The sequence below is a fragment of the Typopeltis vanoorti genome, chromosome 10, assembly GCF_054136105.1.
Source record: "Typopeltis vanoorti isolate ZY-2024b chromosome 10, IOZ_Tvanoo_1.0, whole genome shotgun sequence".
Taxonomy (NCBI): domain Eukaryota; kingdom Metazoa; phylum Arthropoda; class Arachnida; order Uropygi; family Thelyphonidae; genus Typopeltis; species Typopeltis vanoorti.
Window position 1 is genome coordinate 104,936,318 of NC_143558.1, and position 27,831 is coordinate 104,964,148.

At 36.1% G+C, this 27,831-nt stretch overlaps 1 protein-coding gene across 4 annotated transcripts in view; it reads left to right on the top strand.

Moving 5' to 3' along the window:
• mv (lysosomal-trafficking regulator mauve) overlaps positions 1 to 27,831 on the top strand; it is a 1,073,830-nt gene that overhangs the window by 1,006,235 nt on the left and 39,764 nt on the right. For 2 of the 4 annotated variants that reach the window (XM_090399251.1, XM_090399252.1), the window contains one exon: positions 9,500 to 9,656. The exons of 1 other annotated variant lie outside the window; for it this stretch is intronic. In XM_090399251.1, coding sequence (XP_090255377.1) covers positions 9,500 to 9,656 — 157 coding nt within the window. Of the gene's footprint in view, positions 1 to 4,970; positions 5,139 to 9,499; positions 9,657 to 27,831 lie in introns of those variants that run through there. One more of the 4 variants, XM_090399253.1, reaches the window with a different exon arrangement.

The following is a 27,831-nucleotide window of genomic DNA, read 5'->3' on the forward strand; positions in this document are numbered from 1 at the left end:
CCAAAGGCGACTGACTAAGGTAGTTTCTGACCTCTGGAATGTCGAGTATGAGGAAAGATTGAAAAGATGTAATTTGCAGAGTCTAGTGGAGAGAAGGAAGAGGGGAGATATGATAGAGACCTACAAGTTGGTAAGGGGTTGTTATAGGATCAATGGTGGAGAAGTTCTACAGAGAATAGTGGGAGATCAGGGGAGAACCAGAGGTCATGCCTGGAAACTGTATAAAGAGGGTGTGAGTAGGGGAGTGAGAGGCAGGTTTTTTTCGTGCAGAGTTGTGAATGATTGGAATGCCTTGCCTGAGAGTGTGGTGTCTGCAAGGAGTTTGAATGTGTTTAAGACCCGGTATGATAAGATGTGTGTGAGATAAAAGGACCTCCTAGATGAGTCTTTGACTCCATGAGGTCTTGTTTAATAATAATAATAATAATAATTAATCTTTTATCTAGCCTGACATCTAGTGGGAAACGGGAAAAAAAATAATAATAATATTAAAAAAATAAACTCAATAAAATAAAAAATAAATAAACTCAAATAAAAAACTAAGTTGCAACCTAAACAAAACAGAAAAACTGGCTGTCAAATCCTTAAAAAAATAACAAAGATATTGTAATCACAAAAGCAGATAAAGGTAATGCTACCATTGTCCTTGATTGGACAGCATACCTAGAAAAACTGAACCCTTTTGTATCGGACCACAACATTTACCAAATGGTGAACTACAACCCCACTAAATGCATCAAAAAAAAAAAAAAAACAGAATTAATTAAATCCATGATCATTTGGCCAGAAGAAACAACCAAAAAACTAATACTTCGTTATGCCCGCCCTCCCAAAATTTATGGCCTACCAAAAATACACAAAATAAACACACCACTACGCACAATAGTTGAAGGAATTGACAGCCCTAATTACCACTTAGCCAAGAAATTAGTGGCCACACTCAAGGAGTTGGTAGGTCATTCTCCCTCCTACATAAAAAATACACATTTTATAAACAAAATTAAAAACATCACACTCAACAACCAAAATTTATTAGTCAGCTTTGATATAACGACCCTTTTTACCACTGTCCCAATCAATGATACTATTATTCTCCTACAGAACATATTTCCACCCGATATCACAGCCCTCTTTGCCCACGTACTCTGTTCCAGGTATTTCTTGTGCGAAACCATTTTTACCTACAAAAAGAAGGTACAGCCATGGGCTTGCCACTCCCCCCCCCCAATAGCTAACTTTTACATGGAAAACTTTGAACAATGATCTTTGATCCACAGCTACAAAACATTAAATACATTCCTTAGTTACCTGAACAAACAAGACAAACATATCCAATTCACCATTGAAATCGAAAACAACAACTCTCTTCCTTTTCTAGACACACTCATCACACCCTCAGGCTGTCTCTCCTTCTTGGTCTACCGCAAACCTACACACACACACACACACACACACACACACACACACACACACAGGTCAGTACATACACAAAAATTCATACCACCGCCCAACATAAAAACTAGGAGTTATAAGCACCCTCAAACACAGAGCACTAACTATTTGCTCAAATGAACAAGCTCTACACAAAGAATTCAAAATCATTAACCATACATTTGTAAAAATGGCTATAATAAAAATAATAATAAAAAAAAAACCAGTCCACAAGATCCTTCATAAGAATACCACTAAAAACAAAAAAGATTATTAGAATGCTATAGCCATACCATGTGTTTGAGTCATTTCAGAAAAAATAGACAGAACACTACATAAATACAACACCAAGACTACCTTCAAACCCCCGACAAAATTAAGAAAGTTACTCAGTTCTTCCAAAGATCCTCTTCCACACCTGGCCCACCCAGGAGTTTACAAAATCCAATGTACATGTAACCTACCCTACATAGGGGAAACAGGATGCACTATCCTAATCGAAAAGACGAACACAAACGGCACATTAAATACCTCCATTATAGAAAAACAGGCCTATCAGACCATGCACTCCAAACATGCCATAGAATTGATTGGAAAGGTAGCAATTCCCTACACCGCACCAAAACTTGGTTTGAGAAAAAATTTAAAGAAGCCTGTGAAATGATAAAATACAATCCAAACCTAAACAAAAATGATGGGCTAATCATTCCAAGCATGTGGAGGACCTATCTACAACCCTTACGGCAACCAGAACAAGCCCAGAAGAAATCTCAATACGAGATGACTTTAGAAATGTTTAATGTAGGTCTGTTTTTAATTTATTCTTATATTTATTTATTTTTAACTTTATTTTATTTTATTTTTTTAATATTATTATTTTTTTGTTTTGTTTCCCACTAGAGGTCAGGCTAGATAAAAGATTAATAAGCAACTTAGTTTCATTTTACCTTGTAAAGTGCAGGAGCATGTAACGTGTTTCTTATACATGTGTATTTTTCTGATGATGACCTCAATACAGAGGTTGAAACTTCAATTGATACTCTCCTAATATTAAGTAAAGTAATTATTTTAACGTGTGTCTCCCTAAATTCTTAACCATCAATTTCTGTACACATCCTCATTTATCCCATGGGCAGCTAGACACATGCTTGATTGCATCCCCCCCCCATTAATATCTCTAGTTTTCCTGGTTTTGCGCTTTCCAAAACTATTCAAATGTAGTCCATCAGGAACATACAAGTCCTTTTGTCCATGAAATTCACTCCATACAACTATAAACTGCACAATCTTCTCATTGACTCATTAGCAATCATGGCCCTTCTTCTCAACTCTGTCCTATTCATACCGAGGCTGCAGGCTCAAATCTTTATTTCGTCACTTTTCATTTTCATTTCTGTCAACAACTCTTTCATATCCTTTCTCATTGTATATTTCTTGCCTTTCAAATCATTTGTTCCTGTCAAACAGTCACCTCTTTCGAAAGTTTATTTTTCACTTGGTTAGACTATAATAAATCTAGTTTAATCCTTTATCCAAGTGTGAGCAAACAAAGTTTGCGCCTGAAAGTATCTTCAGGACTGGGGTAAGGTGGTACAACAGCAGACAACTCATTGCAAAGGTGGAGCAAGCTAACATCACTCCTATCTCGGTATCTCCCATAATGCAAAACACATCTCCTTGCAGATATGTCTAATGTTATGCATTAAGGGAAGGGCCACTACCCAGACTAGTTTTGACCTTTATTGAGGTCTCTTCAGAGGGAGCCAGGCCAAAGTGGAGATACCAGGCAGAAGCATTAGCAAGGTCATCTCTACCTATAGGAGTTGCCAAATGGTGTGCCACCTTTTTATTAAATTACTCTGAATCCAGAGTAATTTAATAAAAAGGTGGCACACCGTTTGGCAACTCCTATAGGTAGGATCTCTAATCGGTAGGTGAACTATATTACTTTACTCTACGCTGCAGTAGCCACCACCACCACCATTACTTCATGTGCAAACTTTGCTTATACTTGGATAAAGCATTAAACAAGAATATAATTTCTTGGAAGTTTTATTTTAATTCTGTCTTCTAAATTCCCATCCAATTTTGTAGATCTCTTTAACTGAAGTTTATAATGAATTATGATTATATTAGATGGAAAGTCACACTCTATAGACAAATAGAAAGAATTGCAATGGATTTTACACTATTCCCAATTCTGGCCAACTTTTATTTAGAACACTTTGAAGATAAAATACCTGCCCTCTAAGATCCAAATTGATATATGAAATGTATTTTCACCATCTGAAAAAATTCACCTCAAGAATTATAAGGCTTCCTTCAAAAATTAATAACTTTACCTTATGATCAAAATTTTACGTTGAAATTAAATTATCCAAAACCTTATCCTTTCTTAAATTCCTATAAAATGAGAAAAAAATGCCTCACTACCGTGTCCATCACACATTAGCTCACTTTCGTTGACAGAATTTATTGTCCTGAAGAGTCTCATACAGTTGTTCTTCAATAGAATCAGGATCCAGAATTGGGCTGACAGCAGTGGTATATTATCCTTGATGGACAGCACAAATTTGCTAAAGGGTGGTTTTTAGTTTTAGTAATCTAGTTACTTTGTTGGAGGTGGAGGAAATAAGAGATCTTGGAGTGATAGTGGATAAGGATCTGAAATTTAGGAGACATTGCCAAAATTGTGAGGATAATACAAAGGATTCTGGGAATGATGCAGAGGTCACTGACTTGTAGAAGTAAGGAAATTCTTGTTCTATTGTATAAGGCCTTGATTAGGTCACATATGGACTACTGTGCACAGATTTAGTCACTTGGTTTTCAAAAGGATGAAGAGATGCTGGAGAGTTCACAGGTGATGATTGATAAAATAGTTTCTGATCTCTGGAATGTGGAATATGAAGAAAGGTTGAGATGATGCAATTTTCAGTATCTAGTGGATAGGAGAAAGACAGATGATATGATAGAGATGTGCATGTTGATAAGGGACTGTTATAGGGTTAATGGTGAAGAGGATTTTCATAATGCCGGCCTGGTTGGCTGAGTAGCTAGCGTATCCGCTCTCCAGACAAAAGGCTGCGGGTTCGAATCCTGCCGTGGGCATGGATGTTTGTAATTGTTTGTGAAAATACTAGTGATGGTGGTGGGCAGTAGATGGCGTTTTAGTTGGTGGATTGAGTGGTGGAGTAGGTGCCCTCCCTCGATGAGTCTTTGGAATCCTTGGAGATGTCACATAATAATAATAATAATAATAAAATTGTGAGAAATTGGGGAGAATAAGAGGTCATTCCTGGAAGCTGTATAAAGAGGGTTTGAGCAAGGGAGTGAGAAGCAGGTTTTTTGAATGAAGAGCTGTGAATGATTGGAATGCATTGCCTGAGAGCATAGTGTTTGCAGAAAATTTGAATGTGTTTTAGGCATGTTATGATGAGCTGTGTTTATGATTAAAAGGGACCTCTGAGATGAGTCTGTAACTCCATGGGGTCTTAGGATGATAATAATAATAATATCAACACACTTCTGAATTCTAGTTCTCACCAACTTCTCTAACACCTTGAATTGAACCAGTGAAATACATAATAAATCTGGCCTTGCAGAACATAGAATTGATAACACTAGCCATAGGATCTATAGGACTATGTTAAGCTTCTACTAGAAGCAACTACAGATTTGAATGTCATTTCAAGGAAAGTGCTGAAGTTCATCATCATCCAATCCTCAGTCTCATGGATGGACTTTTCAAACTGCCAGAAATATGGGTAATTATTATTAAAGATTGCATTTCTTAATTTTTTTAATATATAGAAACCTATTAGTTGCAATAATTTTTCATCCAACACTCATGTAGCTGCACAAAGACAGATACCACTTTCCATGTGCTTAGACTGTTGTTTTTAAATTTTTCACTTATTCGTTCTTTCACACTGATGATTGTTTAAGGAACCAAAATATTTGTATCTAATTTTTTATCTTTATTAAATTTTTTATTGTGAATACACATATATTTATTTTATGAATCATACCCATTTATCACTCCATCATAGAATGTTCAATAAAGTTGAAAACATCCATGGCATACCTGTTTAAAAAGGAGCTTGCAACAGCACAGATTCCAAAAGGAGTAGAAAGAGAGTACCTTCCTAATAAAAACATTAGGAAGGGTCAGCAGATTAAAAGAATACTACCTCCCGGAGAGATAAACATAGACCTTCAGATATATTTAAGTGTGTACAATAAAATAACATTTCACATGTTTCCTTATAACATATTCTATAAGGAATCTCCTCTTATATAGAAGTTTAGTCTTTTTAGGCAATGGATTCCAGAGGACTGTGCTTAGTAGAGATGCCATGGCCAGATTGTTAAGGCTCAAGATACTTGATGGAAAATTTTATGTTCCTCATGATGAACATAGGCAGATCTTCCAGATTGTACAAAATAAGACAAGTCACAAGAATAAGGAATCTGGTAGACACCTGGAAAACTAAGTGGAGGAAGACTGTTTTTTGGAGAAAAGAGAAAGGTAGAGATTTTTTTGATAGGACAAAATGTTATATATTTGAGAGGCGTTAAAATTTTTGCCAATTTTCACATATTCCTTGCACATCAACTTGCAAACTTCAACCTATAGAACATCAACCACCATTGCCCTCAATTCTGATCTCCAAGCCATCATCCAATGGGGTTCAAATAACCTTGTCAATTTCAATGCTAGTAAAACCCAGTTCTGTTCTTATTTCTCACAAAAAAGAACCATTTTCCCCTAGTATTATTTTTGATAGCACTCAGATTTCCAACCAAGATGAGATTTCTCTTCTTGGAATTACCCTGACATCAGGCTTCTCTTGGCATAAACACATCAAAACCATTGCATCCTCAGCTGTCAAAAAACTAGGATTTCTCTTTGGCTCAAGACGTTACTTCACCTCTAAACAGCTGTTAACCTTATACAAATCAAAAATCCACCCAGCTATCTCGAATACTGTTCTCACATTTGGAGTGGAATTCCTAAAAGCTCCCTCAAAATGCTTGACTCAGTACAGAGGAGAGCAATTAGATTGATAAATGACCCATCTCTTACCAGCTCACTCCCCCCACTTTCACACAGACATTTGGTCTCTGCAATTTGTGTTTTCTATAAATATTTCCACAGCAAAGGTTCATCTGAAATAGCATCAATAATCCCCCCCACACACACTCAGTACTAAGCCTGTTGGAACATGTACAGCTGCTGCCCAACATGCTTTCACAGTATGCCTTGAAACCTACAGGACAAGTTTCTTTTCCTCCTCCTTCATCCCTGCTACTGCTGTATTGTGTAACAGTCTTCCACCTGATGTATTTCCCAAGGAATACAATATACAGGCTTTTAAAGCAAATGTTAAACAAGTTTCTCCTTTCCCACCCCACTACCCATATATGGTACTAATGTACTATACGTTGATCAACCAACTTCTCATGTATGGGCTCAACATTTAAAAAAAAAAAAAAAAAAAAAAGGCAATGGAATAAGAGCAATTTCTTCTTGAACAGAAAAGGCAGGAATTCTGTAGCTGTTGAAAGCTTTGTTCATAATGGCTTCATTGAAATCATTTGACAAAAAAGCTGACTTGATGTAATGCAATGCTTTATGTAGTAAGCCATCTGCAGAAATAAAGAGGTTAATTCCATTATATTATAACACACTGATAAATCCTCATATGGATCATGGTGTGCAGATTTCATTACCTGGTTTTCATGGGGATGACGATATATTAGAAAGTGTCCAGAGAAGATTGACCAAAGTGGTTGTTGTTCTTTAGACTGTGAGGTATTGAAGACAGATTTAGGGAATTCACAAATCAGTGAGGGATTGCTATCAGGTTAATGTTCATAGAATGGGAGATAGTGTAGAATAAGAAACTATCTCTGTAAACTATATAAGGAAGGTGTAAACAAGGAAGTAAGGAGTAGATTCTTTGCATTGGAGAGTTGTTGGTGAATGGAATGCATTGCCTGAGAGTGTGACTGGTGTTGGCATATTGAATAAGTTTAAGGCACGGATTGATGAGCTGTGTGTGATGCGGTGTGTACTTTCCACAATGTGTCTTTTGACTCCTTGAAGGTCTGGTTTTTTTATTATTAATAAATTCAGTAAATTAATTTGAGTTTATTAATAACAATAAATTAGTTAAAAGATCAATAAAGGAAAATAGGAGAAATTACTTGAGCAGTGTGGCAAAAGTACAGAGGCTGTAGTGTTTGGCCACACTAGAAAATTGTGACAAGAAAAAATATGTTCTGGAAGAAAGAAGCTAAATAATGCCATGCAAGATAAAAATAGTTTGCTGCTAACTGAATAGGATAAGATTGTTGAAAGGTGGAGAGAGAACTTGAATAAAATTTTAAATGTATAAAACAATATAACTGACACAATAAAAAGTCAAATAATGGAGAAATATCCTATTGGTATAGACGTATATATTACACTAGAACCAATATCAATTTTTTTGTTTTACTTTATCATTTTTTACAATTTTTTTTGTAAAATTTTGATAAATAGGTTAAAAAATGAAATAGAAAAGATTGAGATTTTAATGAATGAACAAGTTGGTTTTAGAATAGGTGGAAGTGCTATACATCACATTTTTACTTAAGGTTACATTGAACATAATAGGATTTAGAACCATCTAAATTTTATACATTTTTGCCAAAGCACATTATAGAGACATTATGGTTAATTATTGGATTAAAAACTATGGAATTCCTGATAAATATACAAGAATAATAAAATAAATGTATAAAGAAATTAAAAGTTAATGTATTGCACAAATAACATCAGAATGGATTGAGATATGAACTGCTGTGAGACTTGGTTATCATGTTAAAGTCCAGTTACTTTTTAACAGAGTCATTGATTGGATTATGAAAATAAAAAAGGTCTAGGTAATAAGAAGAGGAATGAAATGAATCTAATTTCAGATTTGGAAAATCTAGATTCTGCAGATGATATAGTTTCAATATCATCAAAACACACTGTTATATCAACATGCAAAATCGCAAGCATTGTATAAGGCAGCTGAAAAATCTGGACTTTAAATAAATATGCATAAAAAAATTTTTTAAAAAATGAACACCAGATGCCAGAAAGATATTAAAATTGACCAGTGTACAGTAAAAGAAGCTAAAATTTTACATACTCAAGATGGAACTAATGAAAACAAATACTGCTTTTGGAAAATTGAATAATATATGGTGGTCAGTCATAATAAAACCAAAAGAAGATCTTCAGTAACAATGTGTGGAGGTATGGATCAAAAGGCATGGCAGTCGAAAAAGAAACAGGAAACCAAATGAAATAGTTTTGAAACAAGGTGTTTGTGTAAATTTTTAAAAATATTTGAGTCACTACATATAACAAGTGATGAATTACATAAACAGACAGATCATAAAGGTATCACCATAATTAAAGATGCTGATGGAAGTGGATTGGCTATGTGATGAGCATGGATAGGGAAGAAATTCGAAGGAAGGTAAAGGGGGAAGGCCTAAACTAACTTGGCAGAGAATGGCAGAAAGGAAAGAAAGATAGCTCATTAGTAGAGCTGGAGGAAATTGTAATTATTTCAAAAGACAAGTTTAACTGGAGAAGATGGATCAAGACCTTATATGTGTTGTTAGAAGATGGAACTTAGTCTTTGTGCCTTAGGGCACAAAGGGGATAGGTAGATAATGGCATCCTCTTCAAATAACTTCATGATAATTATAAAATCTCCCTACTAACTTATTCCATGAAGTTTTATAGGATGTGAAAGGGAGTGAGGAGTGATATTTTACATGACATGTGGTAAGCGAGTTGAATGCATTGCCAGAGGATGGCATGAATGCAGAAAGTATGAATTGACTTTAATTAAAGTACACTATATGCTAGTGGACGAGTAAGTCCTCTTTTGATTCATCCTCTATGATATCTATTATCAATAGATATCATAATAAATGATAGATATCAATAATAGACATCTTAAAATTAGCTTGCTAAGTTGACATAACTTATATATTCATATGCATCTTTCCTTGTTAGCTTCTGGAGGGAGTTTCTTGAAAGTTCATACTATAAATGCTAGACCTGTAGGAAGTTTGGAGATAGCAATGCACATTACAGCTATATGTTATTCTTCAGCACAGGAAGGTCTTTCAGTCAATGTCATTGTAGCCGGACTAGAGAATGGTGCCATCAGGTATAGTGGAATTTTTATTGCAGAAGTTACATATAGTTACATTTTACTGTTTTATTATTAATAGTTGTTCTTAGCGTTCCAGAATTTTGGTAATAATGAATTTTTCAAGGCTGAATCAGAATGCACATCTTACCCTTTGCTTGAATTAAGCAATTTGCAAAATTTTACATTCTATTTGTTTTTGTGTGTATGGTGGTGGGGGGGGGGGTATTACTTAAGATAAATTATTTCAAAATCATGTTTCAAAGATAATTCTTCTGAAACTGAATGAAAAAAATCAAAATGAAAATCCACTTAATATTGTTACTGACTCACCATGGGTGATCCTCACTACCTAACACAATGTTCATTGAACTGTACTTTAAAACTATTTATTTTTCCACACTCACCACAAAATCAACCTATGTGCTCCACTCACCTGCACTCTCCAAGCAAAAAACCTATGGTTATCTCTTTGTACACATCACTTATGCTTCTTTCAGGTGTGGCTCTAGTTCTGCCCCTCTGCTCTCTGGAAAATCTTTTCTGTATTAATCCAGTACAAACCTCTCACCAACTTATATATCTCAATTGCAACCTTCAGCTGTTCAAGAAACACACCAATAAATTCTTTCTTTTTTTCTTATTAACCACAACCCCACACATGACACTAAATTGCTGTATGTTTAGCAATCTGTCATTGGTAGGTGTGTTATAAGAAAATATTACAGACACTTTCGTTTTGCTATAACATCAGGAATAGCTTAATATTCTTCTTAATTGTTGATCCTTAAGCAAAAACAGCATAATTTCTCTTTGATTGACCTAGAACCATATAATTAATCATTACTCTCCTGTGAAAGTGTTTCTGTATACCTGAATACATTCGTTACTAGATGATAACTTTCCTCTCACATCTTCTGTAGAACTGCTACAATCATTTGTAATAGAATACTTACAGAAGAGTGATTGCTGGATTCATGACAGAAGCAGTTATTATGCCTTACCACTACCTGGAAAGGAACTAAATAACAATTACTTGCTGAGGAATTGATCGTTGCCTGGAAAAAATTATCAGTGTTCAGGGTGGCTACTATAGAAACCAATCACCATTAGGTTGATCAGTTCTAATAAATTATTTGGTTCATCTAGAAAAATCCATCAGAGTTACATTCCTGCAATAAGAATATCTGGCACATGGCATCAGTTTTCTGATGTGGAAAAAAAGCTTATTATCGGTATGTAATTTTAAATTACCTTTACAACATGGTCTCAAAGAGCACCTTCTTCTTTTTATAAAATTTTACTGCAATTTTCCATGTCCTATCCTGCTCCTTTTTTTTCCACCCTATGTGCATCCCACCCATAAAAATGTGCAAGCCAGTACTTTATTATGAGTACTATATCAAATATCCTACTCTGGAAAACAAATGTAGAACTTTTTCAAGCGCCTTTGGGCTTCCAATAAGCAGAGTAGGGTGTTACATGTCACAAATATCATCAACCAGTTAAAGGCTTTTTACAAACAGCCATGCACATGGTGAAATTCACTTAATGCTGTGTTACTAAATGGGCTAACTTCTCAGCCTTTCACTAGATCTTTAGTGTGTGTATGTGTATGTGGCACACGCATGTACACACACACACACACACACACATGGAGCATTATACTTTGATTTCACTCTAGGATATGTAAGACAATTTGCAACTGAAATCCTCTGTTGGATCTGCTTCTGTTTTTTCCTAGTTAAATTATTCCAGATCACCAGATCTTTAGTGTGTGTATGTGGCACACGCATGTACACACACACACACACACACACACACATGGAGCATTATACTTTGATTTCACTCTAGGATATGTAAGACAGTTTGCAACTGAAATCCTCTGTTGGATCTGCTTCTGTTTTTTCCTAGTTAAATTATTCCCATTTTGATCTCATTTTGAATGCAGTAATTATACTGCCAAGCTGCATTCTATACCACTTACTAGAACACACACACACACACACACACAAATTAAAAAAACTACTAGTGGTCTATAATTTACAAGCTTTTCCAATCTCTTTATAGCCCATCCAATAAAATTAATCACATACAACAATTATTTATAATGATCATATTATACAAGACATTGAAGAAGGCCTTCAAAAATCAGTTTATGAATTAAAAAAAAATAAGCCAACAATACAGTTTAAAAAATTTCACAAAAGAAAATAAATTAAAAATGTCAAGAAATTATATTCTTGGTTTCATCCTTCATCCAAGTGTAAGCAAACAAAGTTTTCATGTGAAGTAACATCACAACTGCGCTACTTGTATATAGAAGCTAATGACTTCACATCAGTTGCCTTAGTATCCCATAATGAAATTTATGGGATATTTATGACATAGAATATTTAGTATAGGGGTGCAAGAGAGCCTGATAATATTAAGAGAAAGAAGAGACAGATAGATAGTATGAGAAATAGAGAAAAGGAACTGTATGCCACGGTACTGCTTCAAGCTGCCTCCTAAGTGTATCATAATCACCTGCCTTAGAAGGCAGCTTGAAACATTTATTAACTGGAATTTCCACATGTTTTGCTATCTCTCAAGTCAAGAACACATAATCACTTTCCTCAGCTAGAGGCAATGTAGCCACCTTAGTTATGGACAGGTCTTCTGACCCTATAACAAGATCCAACAGTCTCATACCCTGAATCCCCTCCATCACATTCTGCTTCACGTAATTATCTCTTAGTAAGTGTATAAATTCTATTTCTTTTCTGCCATAGTGATGTTTCCCCCCTTCTAATGTATGTCCCCAAAGTTCAAGTCATCCATAATAATTACTCAACTTGCACACGTTAAACTAATTCTCATTAAACCTGGCATCCCCCCCTGGCCTATAGCAGCAACTAATTTTATATTTTTCCTATTGGCCTCAATCTCACACCAGATTGACTCAAAAGAACTGCCATCTGCCTGACTGACTCCTACTCCTGTTGGCTGCAATTCATCTGCTATCATCAGCAGTATCCTCCACCCTCCCATTCTGTCTTCTCTGTACTCCCTATATACTATCTCTCTATAATCTTTGTAACTATGTCATTTGCTGTTAGCCAAGTCTCACAAATGCCATTTACTTTTGGAGAGGTTGCATTAATCAATGCCAAAAACTCTTCTCTCTTATTCCTGATGCTTTTAGCATTAGTATATAGAAACTGTAGCATCTCCTTAGGCTCCAACCACATTTACATCCTGAAGTGACTATCCCATTCAATATTTTTGCCTGAGAGACTAGATTCCGCATTTTATGTTCACTAAACCTTCACACATACACACTCATCTGCATCCATCCTAATTGCTTTAGTTTTCCTGACTTTGCAGTCCATAATCATTGTACAAATCTTTCCATTCATCAAACTTTGGCTGCAGGTCTACAAACTCTACATCATTCCTTCTGTACAACCTGTATATTGATTCATTATCTTGGTTTTCCTCTGGGCTTTTTTCATGCCAAGATATAGATGGATTGATAGAGTAAAAAGTGCCTAAAACAAGTGTTCTCTACCAGGTTTTGCTTAATTTCCTCGCCCATTCTGCTTAAGTGACCATACAACCTGAAATTAGCTCTGCTAATGCATTCCTGGATGCTGACAATGTCAAGTTCTTTCCTAATATCCTCGTTTTTAATACGATATAGGCATTGATGCCATCTGTTCATGCCCCAAATCTTTCTCAGGACTCTCATATCTGCAGTCTCTAGTCTTTGGTCAAGTGTTTTACTTCTGACCGAGCTCTCAGCTCCATAAGTTAAAATTGGTTCGAACACTGTCTTATATACAGCTAATTTAGTGTTTTGACTAATTTCTCTCTTATTCCATATAAATTTATTCAGCTGACTTACTACCATACCAGCTTTGTTGATTCTGTTGTCTATTTCCATATTTAATTTACCATCTTCACTAAAAATCATGCCTAAATAGATGAAATGTTTCACTTGTTCTATAGGTTCTCCAATCACAATGCATTGATATTTTCAATGCTTCTGCCTATTTTCATTGTCTTTGTCTTTTTGATGCTGACCTTCATACCATATGTATGAAGGCGCCAGTAGAGAAATACTTCTGTAATTCTCACATTCAGTTTTATTTCCCTTTTTTATATATGTGTACTATGAGAGCTCTACTCCAATCATCCGGAATTCGTCCCTCTGTCCAGGCCTTCTGAACTATGCAGTGCAGCCACATTTTGCACACTTATAACAGAATAAATACGATAACTTAACTCAGTGTTATTAGCAAAAATTTGAAGAAAAGTACTTATCTTTCTGCAGCATTATGAATTGATGATGCTCTACAAATATCCTGGAACCCAAACTCACACAATAACTCTTTATCAGTACTTCCTGTGTGATTTCATCAGAAATCACTTTACATTAAAATATTACTATTTTCAACTGAGGTATGCAGTTTGGCATTGCTTCTAAAAAAATATTTCTTAACTAGCCATGATGCATTGCTAATATCTCTGTCTTTGTCATTAGTAATGATTAAATCATTTTCCTTACAAAAGTCAGTTAGCTTTTTGACCTTGGTCAATTTTATTTTCACCTAGTCCAAAATTTTCCACAATATTTTCAGATCTTACATTGGATACGTTGGTATTCATGTTGCCCATCATTATCAAGAACTAATCTATTTTTAATTGTTTTAATGCTTCCTATATCTCTTCATAGAACTTTTCAATATCATTATCTGGATGGTCTGAGATATGGGCATATATCTTCTATTATGCATAATAGAAGCGGCTAAAGAACTTCCATTTTCAGTCATTTGTCCTGGAAGAGAATGCAAGAAGTATTCTTGTAAAAATTAGTATCTAATTAACTGGGAAAATACTATTCATCTGTATGGATTCTTGATGATTTTATTTTCTTGCAAAAATCCCAATGTCATTCAAACTGCTAATCATATTATGCAGTTATTAAGGGATAACTACCTGAGACAGCATGTAATGGAATATACTAGGGGTTCGAGAGTGCTTGACCTAGTAATTGCATCTGAGAATTTGACTGTAATGAATATGACCATGTTGCCAGGAATTGGTGAGGTTGATCATAAGCATATCAGACCTGGGAGGTGGCTAAATGTGTGGAATTTTCTATTAAGACAGGGTACATGTGGAATTACTGGGCTGGTAAGTATGACAAGCTTAAGAGATTGCTTGGTTCAGTGCCATGGCATGTCAAACTGCAAGGGCTGGAGGTTGATAGTGCATGGGAAGTGGTAAAGGAGCTTTTGATGGTGATAATAGCTGACTGTATACTTAGAGTCGGGATAGTAAATCAAGTAGGGGTTAAATGGATGAATTACACCGTTAAGCTTGAGCAGCAAAAAAAGAAACAACTGTGGAGGGAATTTAAGGAGAAAAGTGAACTGCAGGCCCATGAACAGTATAAAGCACAGGCCAGAAGGGTGACGAGTGTGGTAGGAAAAGCAAAAGCGAATTATGAAAGGAAATTAGCCACGCAAGCTAAAGAGAATCCCAGACAGTTTTTTCAATATGCTGCAAGTAAAAGAAAAAATGTATACTGCAGAATGATTTTAAGCAATGCTGATGGTAGGGAGGTAACTGAATCAGTTGATATAGTGGAATTACTGAGTGAGCACTTTGCAAGAGTATATAATCCAGGTGGTGATATTCCAGGAATGAAGGAACCAATAGCTTATACGGGAATTGAGATGAATGAAATGGAGTTGAATAGTATATTACAAAACCTTATTGTGAATACATCTGTGGGATTGGATGGTATACCAGCTCGGGTCTTACGTGAAGCGGCTAAAGAATTGTCAGTGCCCTTGACCATTTTGTTTAATTTGAGTCTCGGGTCTGGGTTAGTCCCAAGGGGGTGGAAAGAGGGGAAAATAGTTCTACTGCATAAAGGAAGTTCCAAGACTGCTGTTGCAAATTACCGACCGATCAGCATATCAGAAGTCTTTGTTAAGGTTTTGGAGAATGTAGTCAAGAGAAAAATACAGGAATAGATACATGAAAATGGGATACTGTATGGAGGACAGCATGGTTTTGTGAAGGGTAGATCATGTCTCACTAAATTGCTCACGTATTATAACACAGTGACGGCTGAACTGGATAAGGGTAATGGGTTTACAGTGATTCTACTGGACCTTGCTAAGGCCTTTGACAGGATACCATGGAATTCTAATCAGTAAGCTGCAGCATGTGGGGATGGATATAGGGTTGGTGAGATGGATAGGAGGGTGGTTGATGGGGAGATATCAGAGAGTAGTTTATTCAGGGGTAGAGTCCAAAAGACGACCTGTGATTAGTGGTGTGCCACAGGGTTCTGTTCTTGGAACACTACTATTTAATTGGTTCATTAACGATATAGGAAAGGATCTGAGAGGAACTGTTCATTTGTTTGCTGATGATGCAAAGTTGGGTAGAGCAATAGTGAATGCACATGATGTAAAAATTTTGCAGGATGATTTGGATAGATTGGAGACTGGGCTAAGGAGAATGGATGTCAATTTAATGTGGCAAAGTGTAAGGTTATGCATTTTGGGGTGAAAAGATTAGCAGCAGTATACCACATTGGTGGAACTGTACTCCAAGAGATTGACGAGGCCAGGGATTTGGGAGTGTTGGTGGATAGGGAGTTGAAGTTTAGGGGGCGCATTGCAAAAGTGGCTAAATCAGCTCATCAAATCACTTGATTACTGAAGAATACTTTGACGAGCAGAGAAGACAAGCAAGTAATTGTTTCTCTGTATCAAGCCTTGATAAGACCCCATCTTGACTACTGTGCCCAGATCTGGGCACCATGGTTTCTTCTTGATGGGGAGGAGGTGGAGAGGATCCAGAGGCGAGTGACCAAGATGATAGCAGGTCTATGGAATGAACCTTATGAGAACAGGTTGAAGATTTGTGGGTTGCAGAAATTGGTTGATAGGCGGAAAAGGGGTGATATGATTGAGATATTTAAATTACTGAAGGGTTTCTATAAGATTAATTCAGAGGATATTTTTCAGAACAGGACTGGTGCTGGGAGAACTAGGGCCCATCCATGGAAACTGGACAAGAGTGTGGTTAGCAAGGGTGTTAGAACTAGTTTTTTACTTGGAGAGTGGTGAATGAGTGGAATAAGTTGCCAGAGTCTGTTGTGGGTGCCATGACTGTGAATGAGCTCAAGGCAAGGTATGATAGATACTGTGTGGATGTTGAATAGTTGTTCTTGACATGATGTTTAGGGCCTCCCTCGATGAGTCTAAGGACTCCTTGGAGTTGCCCGTAATAATAAAGCCTCCCAGTGTTTGTCATTATTGTTTTATTTCCATAAAACATTTGCTGCCATCGTATAAAAAAAGAAAACTGCAATACTCCTTTGCATCAGCTTTTAGGATATATATCAATTACCTTACAATCGTTTAAGCTTTAACTTAAAAGATAAGACAGCAAATTCCTACACCTTTTTTTTTATGGGTTTTTAATACTACTCTCTCTGTAGTGTAGCTGAGTAGGCACAGGATTTCTTTGCTATTTGTTTTTTCCTAAGGAAAATGTGCCTTTCTTTATTTTGAACTATTTGTACTAGCCAGATTAAGGATTCTTCTGTTACTAAACCATGAAACAAGTACCACTAGTTAGGAGTGTTATATCGTGTGGAATTGACTCACCCCCCCCCCTCCACACACAAAGTTACAAAAGACATAATACAGAAAACTTGCAGCACCATACATTGGCGCACCCAGAGAGGAGGCCAAGGGACCCTGCCCCCCCCCAAAAAAGGAAAAAACATTAGAAAAATTTCCAAAAATATTTTCCTAATTAAAATTATTATTATTTTTTAAAATTTATGTTGCGTCTTCTATTTCTATGTTACTTATGAATTAGCGATCACATAAGGTGGGAATACCCTATAGCACTCAGGAATCCTGGCCGCTGTAAACGCAAAGCGAATGAAGTAGTGCTTGGGCACTACTTCGTTTGCCCGAGCTGAGCCACAGATCACGAGTATCATGTATTGGCGATCACTGCAGATGCTCAGTCATAGCTCAAATGCAATGCGTAGTGTGTATTCTCAAATTGTCTACCCCCCCCCAAAAAAAATTAAATCTTTAGTACTCGGCCCCCCCTCCAAGATTAAATCCTGAGTGCGCCACTGGCACCATATATGGGCAAAATATGAAATAAAATAAAACCATTGCTGTTGGGCATTTATTCAGTAAGAGTAAGTTGTTAATTATAACAAAGGAAATGCTATTCCATCCAGAAAAGCAAAGAGTGAGTACAACAATAAAAAGTTGTTAAAATACAATCTACACTTCACTTAATTAAAGAATGAGTTATAGCCATTATATATATATATATATATATATATATATATATATATATATATACACACTCAGGATCAGATCTTCACTTTACAACAAATAGTCGAGAAAGCATGGGAATATAACAAAGATCTGTATATAAGTTTTGTCGATTTGGAAAAGGCATATGACAAGGTGCCAAGAGAGAAGCTATTCAATACGCTGCAGTTATATGGTGTCAATGGGGCATTATATCAAGCAATACTTAGTCTTTATTTGAGTTGTGAGTCAGCAGTTAGAATTGAAGGAAGTACAGGAAGATGGTTTAATGTTAAATCTGGTGTGAGACAAGGATGTACATTATCCCCTCTGTTATTCATTATCTATATGGATCACATTATGAAGGAATGTGGTATTAAACCTGATATCAAAATTGGAGATGTTAATGTCAGCTCTTTGCTTTATGCGGATGATGTTATACTTCTAAATAAATCCGCTACAAGTCTGCAAGATTCTCTGACTAAATTGAATAGCTGTTGTAATAGATATGGTATGAAGGTCAGCAATAAAAAGACAAAGACAATGAAAATAGGCAGAATCATTGAAAATGTCAACTGTGTTGTGAATGGAGAACCTGTGGAACAAGTAAAACATTTCAGCTACTTAGGCACAATTTTTACTGAAGATGGTAAACTAAATATAGAAATAGACAACAGAATCAGCAAAGCTGGTATTGTGGGAAGTCAATTGAATAAATTCATATGGAATAAGAAAGAAATTAGTCGGAACACTAAATTAGCTGTATACAAGACTGTGTTCAAACCATAATAGATTTAGTTTAATCCTTTATCCCAGTGAGAGCAAACAAAGTTTGCGCCTGAAAATATCTTCAGGACTAAATATAGTGTTGTACTATCTTATCCAGTAAGTAGTGCAACACCAAGGCAACTCGTGGCAAAGGTGGAGCAAGCTACCAGGCACTTCTAACCCAGTATCTCCCATAATGCAAAACACATTTCCTATGTGGATATGTATACTGTTATGCATTAAAGGGATTGGCCATCTACCCAGACTAGTTTCGACCTTTATTGAGGTCTCTTCAGTGGGAGCCAGGCCCAGAGCTGGAGATACCAGGCAGAAGCAGTAGCAAGTCATCTGTGCCAATGGGAGTTGCCAAAAGGTTTATCACCTTTTTTAAAAATTACTCTGGATTTAGAGAAAGATGTTGAAAATTTATTTATCACTAGGTTAGACTATAATAGATTTAGTTTAATCCTTTATCCCAGTGAGAGCAAACAAAGTTTGCGCCTGAAAATATCTTCAGGACTAAATATAGTGTTGTACTATCTTATCCAGTAAGTAGTGCAACACCAAGGCAACTCGTGGCAAAGGTGGAGCAAGCTACCAGGCACTTCTAACCCAGTATCTCCCATAATGCAAAACACATTTCCTATGTGGATATGTATACTGTGTTTTGCATTATGGGAGATACTGGGTTAGAAGTGCCTGGTAGCTTGCTCCACCTTTGCCACGAGTTGCCTTGGTGTTGCACTACTTACTGGATAAGATAGTACAACACTATATTTAGTCCTGAAGATATTTTCAGGCGCAAACTTTGTTTGCTCTCACTGGGATAAAGGATTAAACTAAATCTATTATAGTCTAACCTAGTGATAAATAAATTTTCAACATCTTTCTATCCAGAGTAATTTTTAAAAAAGGTGATAAACCTTTTGGCAACTCCCATTGGCACAGATGACTTGCTACTGCTTCTGCCTGGTATCTCCAGCTCTGGGCCTGGCTCCCACTGAAGAGACCTCAATAAAGGTCGAAACTAGTCTGGGTAGATGGCCAATCCCTTTAATGCATAACAGTATACATATCCACATAGGAAATGTGTTTTGCATTATGGGAGATACTGGGTTAGAAGTGCCTGGTAGCTTGCTCCACCTTTGCCACGAGTTGCCTTGGTGTTGCACTACTTACTGGATAAGATAGTACAACACTATATTTAGTCCTGAAGATATTTTCAGGCGCAAACTTTGTTGATATATATATATATATATATATATATAACATATTCAGTCAGATGTATATGACTTCAAATGATGCTTGAAGGCATATACATCTGACTGCACAAAAGAATAAGTTAATAACATATTCAGTCTCCTTTTGATTCGTTTTTCAGTGATTTGCTGTTTCAATGAATCCTGGATTTTTGTAAGATTGCATTTTGATTAATTGTCATATAAGGAATTTTTTTTTCAGAACTATCTTTTAACAAATTGCAGAAAAATGGTAAATTTTCTGCATACCACATGAAGACATGACATGAGAAACTGCATGGTAGCAGAATCAGCAGTGAATGTGAAGCAGTCAAATGATGTTTGAAGGCATATACATCTGACTGCACTCAAGAGTTAGGAGAACAGATTGCACAGGAATTAAATGGACAAATAATACAGAATGTTCTTAAAGTTGCACAACCCAGAAATAACACAGATCTGTTTCGAGGTTAATTACAAGTATATGAAAAATTAAACAGCTATGAATACAGGTTATAATCAGATCTTTATAACAAAAGAAGAATAGAAATTTCATTATAATATATGTTGAAAGTGGCCACCTCCTTCATGAATGCAAACTCACACTCTTTTTACCAGGTTTGGTGTCACCTTTTGGAAGCACCTGCATACTGATGTTTTCAATCGCTGTTGAAATGTTCATTTTTAGTTCATCCAGTGTGTGAAGATTCTTCTGATAAACAACACCTTTGAGATAGCCCAAAGGAAAAAATTTGATAATCTTGGAGGCCACAATTCTTTCAAGATGAGATGGTCACCGAAAAATTCTTGCTAAAAATGTAAAAATTGCAGAAAAATGGTAAATTATACATGGCAGTGTCTTGCTGGAACTAACAATGGCATTTGCTGACATCAAGGAGTTCTATGAACTGTGTGATGATGATGTCTTGGTAGACAGAACTATTCACTGTCGTTTCAAAGAAAATGGATCCCACTATACTACACCATGATATCACACATCAAACTCCAATATTTTTGAGAATGCAAAACTGTTTTCATGAAAACTTAGTCAAAACAACATGACCAAATCCTGTTGTTTTGACTATTCACATACATACATACATACATACATACCGATGTGAAACCAAGCTTTATCACTAAAGAAAACTGCATCAAGCATCTCCATACCAAGTTCTTTAATGAATGAGTGTAACCATCTGCAGAAGATTATTCGTTTGTCTTTATTTGGTTCCTTCAGTTCATGGACTTGATTGCACATGATACGGATGAAAGTGTAACCATCTCACAGCTTTCTGAGCATTACTGTATGACGTTGATGATTGCATAGGTAGTTTCCTGAGGCTTTTTGTTGGGGACCACTGCAGTGCTCTCTTTACCTTTGCAGATAGGAATCGCTTGTTATCGTTGACTTCCGAGGGACTGCTGTACCTTTGGCAACACATGCATTCCTATACGTGTTGCCGTGGAACACATGCATAAATTAATATTCTAATACTACTGTAGATTATTAATATAAAAGTTTAGAAAAAAATGGCAATGAAAACCAATATTGTCTCGGGAGTGCACAGAGTAGCTTTGGGAGCCGCAGTTTGCCCAACCCTGGTATATACCATTGCCTCATTAATCACTCTTGTTACTTTAATATAAAAGTTATTGAGATTACTGAAGTGAGTGCTCCTGAATAAATCCATTCTGATCCTTGTAGATGATATGATCCCTAGTTTTGTTTATGATCTCTTCCTAATTTCAGTTTCGCTTATGATCTTTTCCTAATTTCTCTAGAATCTTAACAGAAGAAATACAAACTGATCTGTAACTAAATGCCTCCATTTTTGCCACTAATTTATGTAATGACATACTATCATACCCTCCTTCTACTCCTTTGGGATTTTTCTAGTGGCTATGCTTTCATTGAACAGCCAGATCAGTTGTCAGTTCCTTAACACTTTATCTTGAAATATGTAGTGAGATCCCATATAGTCACACTGACTTATTTCCAGATGTAGTCTCAAAATACATTCTCCTCATGCACTTCTAAATTATTTGCTGATGATGTTCAGTTCAGGTGCCTGTTCCTAGTGGAGGGAACCCCCCCCCCCCCTGTGAACACTACTGGTGCTTTTCATTTTTATTCTTATACAATGCTTTTCTTCCTGTATTTTTCACTTTCCTTCTCCTGAGTTTTTTTTACTATCCTCTCTATCAGACCACCATCACTGGGATCCAAGGCCTCACCACTATGTTTTTCTGCACAGAGCTACCCACAGACATCCGGAAAGAGGAATCCTGGTAATCTCACATTACTTTGGCCTCTTCTTTGGCAAAACAATTGTTCCTAGATGTCCTGGCCAGGATCAATTGGCCAGTGGGCTTGCCTGTAAGGGCCAATGGTGTTGCAGTAAATCTGCTTTCCCAATGGTCTGTGGATAGAACCTATGGTTTATTGTACTACCAGTATAGCATCCAAGATAATCATTCCACTCCCTAGCAGTCATTGCTTCTTGGAGAGTGGGTGTCCAAGTCTAGTTCCATAGCGGCTGGGGAACTGGTGCTGAATCAAACTACCTTTGAGAATAAATAATTTTTTCATTCTCTTGTTTATCAGGCATCCTCAACAAACATCAACTATATCAGAAACCATAGAAACATCACCAAGAAATTAAAATAAGAAACAAAAAATATCAAAAGCTGCAACAAATATTGAAAAATATTTCCTTTTTTCTCCAGAAGGATTTGGAAAGGTTGACAGGATTACCAAAATCTGTAAAGAAACTCCATTCAGGAGATATTCTTATTGTTGGATCGTACTTCCTTGTTTTTTTTGATCCACCATCTTGTTTTAACTCTGTTCTTAATCAAGTAATAAGTTGCTGGTTAATTACTAATTTAAATATAGAGAAATTTATATTTTTATAGACTGCACCACTCTATATCTAGATTAGTCTAATGAAATGTAGTGAAACCAAGCATCAACTAATTTTATATCAATATTATTTCTTACATAGACCAAGTTTATCTCTTATGTTTGAAGCTCCCGCTAGGTCTGATAATTTCATGAACGATGCAGTAAAGAAGATTCAGGCAAACATAATTTTAAAATCATCAAAACAAAACATTTAATTCAGGTTATATATCATCATCATCATCATCATCAAATTCCTGCCATGTACCCTCAAGGGGTGTACAGGATATGACAGTACTACATGAAAAAATTACATCATTACTAACTTCCTATCTACAATTTTCCTCCAAATCAGTCTGTTACTTGTCAAGACTCCAACATTATCAGATCTTATATTTCTATCGTCTAAGGCACTTTGTACCGTATCAATCCACCTATATCTTGGTCTTCCTCTGGGTCGTTTTCCTGCCAACCTGGCAGAGAACACTTGTTTTGCTAATCTTTCCTCTCCCATTCTATTATAGTGACCATACCATCTGAGATTAGCTCTGCTAACGCATTCCTGGATGCTGACAATGTCAAGTTCTTTCCTAATATCCTCATTTTTAATATGATATTGCCATTGATGCCATCTGTTCACGCCTCTAATCTTTCTCAGAACTCTCATATCTGCGGTCTCTAGTCTTTGGTCAAGTGTTTTACTTCTGACCCAGCTCTCAGATCCATAAGTTAAAATTGGTTTGAACACAGTCTTGTATACAGCTAATTTAGTGTTCCGACTTATTTCTTTCTTATTCCATATGAATTTATTCAATTGATTTCCCACAATACCAGCTTTGCTGATTCTGTTGTCTATTTCTATATTTAGTTTACCATCTTCAGTAAAAATTGTGCCTAAGTAGCTGAAATGTTTTACTTGTTCCACAGGTTCTCCATTCACAACACAGTTGACATTTTCAATGATTCTGCCTATTTTCATTGTCTTTGTCTTTTTATTGCTGACCTTCATACCATATCTATTACAACAGCTATTCAATTTAGTCAGAGAATCTTGCAGACTTGTAGCGGATTTATTTAGAAGTATAACATCATCCGCATAAAGCAAAGAGCTGACATTAACATCTCCAATTTTGATATCAGGTTTAATACCACATTCCTTCATAATGTGATCCATATAGATAATGAATAACAGAGGGGATAATGTACATCCTTGTCTCACACCAGATTTAACATTAAACCATCTTCCTGTACTTCCTTCAATTCTAACTGCTGACTCACAACTCAAATAAAGACTAAGTATTGCTTGATATAATGCCCCATTGACACCATATAACTGCAGCGTATTGAATAGCTTCTCTCTTGGCACCTTGTCATATGCCTTTTCCAAATCGACAAAACTTAAATACAGATCTTTGTTATATTCCCATGCTTTCTCGACTATTTGTCGTAAAGTGAAGATCTGATCCTGACAGCCTCTATTTGGCCTGAATCCAGCTTGTTCTTCACCAAGCTTTTCTTCCACAATTCTTCTCAACCGTTTCTCAAGTATACTTGCATAGATCTTGCCAGGAACACTCAGTAGGGAAATACCTCTGTAATTCTCACATTCAATTTTATTTCCCTTTTTATATATGGGTACTATGAGAGCCCTACTCCAATCATTGGGAATTCGTCCCTCTGTCCAGGCTTTCTGAACTATGCAGTGCAGCCACTGTAAGACTCTTATACCACCATACTTCAGCATTTCTGGTCGAATATCATCTACTCCTGCTGCCTTTCCACATTTCAAGCCTTTGATGGCTTTTTCTACTTCAAGTATGGATATGTATTCCTGACTGCATGCCTGGTCAGTGTTTTTTATCACTGTGCTGTCATCACTGCTTGTTTCATTTAGCAGTTTTTCAAAGTAATTACTCCATACTTCAAGGATATCTTTTTCTCCTGTTTTCATTTCACCTTTATCATCTCTAATTCCTTTTACAGCACTCTTTCCTCCATTCCTAAGCTTCTTCAACAACCTCCAGAATATTTTGCCACCTTCTTGATATTTATTTTCTAAATTCTTGCCAAAGTCCTCCCATGACTTTTGTTTAGCTAGTTTTACACACTGTTTAGCTTTCTTACATTTGTCTCTGTATTCTGTAAGAGTAAAAGCTGACTTATTTGCCAAGAACTTTTGATATGCTTTCTTCTTTTCCTTCACTGCCTCTTTAACTTCCTGTGTCCACCAGGTAGTTCTGATTTTTTTATCCTTGCACACAACCTCACCACATGCCTCTCTGGCAGAATCAATCAATGTTTCCTTCAGAGTTTGCCACTGAATCTCCAAGGTTTGATTCCTGTTCTCAAACTCTTTCATTTTCTTTTCAATAATATTTCTGTATTTTAGTCTACAGTTCACATCTGAGAGATGCTCAACTTTTATTCGCTTTAAAACTTTCTTACATGTTATTCTTTTCAATATGAAATTCAATTTTATCCTGCTCAAGACTAAATAGTGATCACTTCCAATTTCAAATCCTCTGTACACTGTGGTGTCTTGCACCAGGGAGTAAACATCACTATCAACAATAACATAGTCAATGAGACTTTTCTTATTCCTAGCCTCTTCTCTCCATGTGAATTTGTGCACATTTTTATGTTGGAACATAGTGTTAGTAATAACCAATCCATGTCCTGAGCAGAAATCCGACAGATATTTGCCATTATTATTAGCTTTGCTCTTTTCTCCAAATTTTCCCAAAATATTTTTGTATGTCTCACAATCATTTCCTACTCTACTATTTAGATCCCCCACAAGGACCAACTTTTCCTTTTTCATTGTGTCAGTTGCTTTTTCTAAAGCCTCAAAAAATTCTTCCACTTCTACCTTAGTAGAACCTTCTGTGGGACCATAGGCACAAATGAGTCTCATTGTCCAGTTCCCCCATTCTCATATTTGCCCACATTACTCTACTTGAGACTGACTGCCATTCAAGTAGATTAGCCTCGTATTTTGTGTTGAATACTATGGCTACTCCTTCTTTTCCTTGATTGTCATTGCCTGAATATAACATTTTGTATTTATTGCTCAGAAAGATCTCACCAGTTTTGGTCTTTTTTGTTTCAGTCACCCCTATTATGTCGATCTGGTACTTATCTAATTCCTCAGCTAGCTCCATTTCTTTGCTATTCAGGTTATATATTATACATATAAACTCAATTCTGAGAACAAGAAAATATAAATGTCTTAGCTTAACTGGTCACAACATCTTACAGATTCAGTCTATGGGCATTCTGCTATCAGACTTATAGCTTTCACAATATTAAAATAACTTTTTATAGAGTTCAATATCACAAAAATCTCTTAGTAACAAATTTTACTATTATCACACAGTCAGTAAAGTCTCAATACATTAATGGTGGCAACAACTGTTTCATGAGTATACACTTTCATACTTCATACTCCGGCTGATTTCAGCAAAAATCGTTCAAGTTAATGTGGGGAATAACAGGAGGAATTACACGTATATCTCTGCACTGAAGTAACATAAAATTGGACAGTTCTTACCGGATAAATCCTTAGCTCATCAATTTCACTATGGGCACACTACAACTATATTTCCTTAGCACACTATGGCAACACCATTTAGAATAAATCTTCTCAATGATAACTGAACTATTAATGGTCGCCCTTCATGTGTATAGATGTACTTGGATAAAGGAAAATGCTCATTATTCCTTTTTTAACACTATTCGACCAATTCGGCTCTCTGTTAAAATTCCTTGAAACTAATGGAACACGTAGTAATTCTTTAACTTCTAGAATTATTCTCAGTTGCCTATTACTTTCCCGGTCCTTAAATAGTCCAATTACAGCACTAAAGTTCTAGACACAGCAATCCTTTGCATTCACTTTGCTGCCTCTCCGTATTCTCCTCGTCTCTCTGTGCTATACTCAATGCTCTCGTGTCCCCAAATGGTCGGTCCTGAAAAAGAGAAGAGCCCTCGGTTTTCTCCGCTCTCAGCTTATATACCTCCCATCTTTTTCCCCTCGAAATTGTTTCTCACGCTCTAGCTTATGTCAATTCTTTCTCTGCCGTTGAATACCATATCTCACGATCTAAGCATGCTCTAGCTATTTCTAGCCCGTCTCCATAGTAACAAACAAAATAAAATAAAAACAGAAATATTGCATAACATTATACCTTTACATACTGGTAGTGATAAATAAAAAATTAAAATATTATAATTCACATAAGGCATATTAAACTTATATACACAATTCCTCATAACATTAAATTAGGAATAATCAAAATAAACAGAATAATATTTCAATACAAGGTCCTATCATTGCTAACACATATTTTAAATTAATTAATAAAACTTAATAAATAAACTCAAGGCAATTACATGAATAATAATTTACAATCATGGGATTAATATCGAATCATTTTTTACAAGTATAGCCTTTGGTATGGTGGATTAAGTTGGATTCTGTAAGGAATATTAATAATTTAAATTTCTCCTTATTCAGAATCCAACATTATTGACACGCCAGTAGTAACACAGCTGAAAAATTACTTTTTGCAGCATCTACTAGAGAAATACCAATTACAGTTACTCCCCACAACTCTACAATTTATGGAGGTGTAATTACAGAGTGGGATCTTCTCACTGTTCCTGATGAGATCTGATCTGAACTCAAGGACCAAGGAGTGGCAGCATAAGAACCTTCATACATGGGGATAGGTACCTGGTCCCCACCAGGAACATCATCCTTACCTTCAACTTAAAAAAACTACCAACACAACAGAAGACAGTTGTGTGTGTACATTTTTGCAGCAAATGTGGTCGACCCAGAACTCTTATGAGGGCAATTTTTATTCCATTTGCATCAGAAGCCAAGTTCTTGGGGCTCATATGTGAGAAAAAACTCAGTTCCTTCCCTC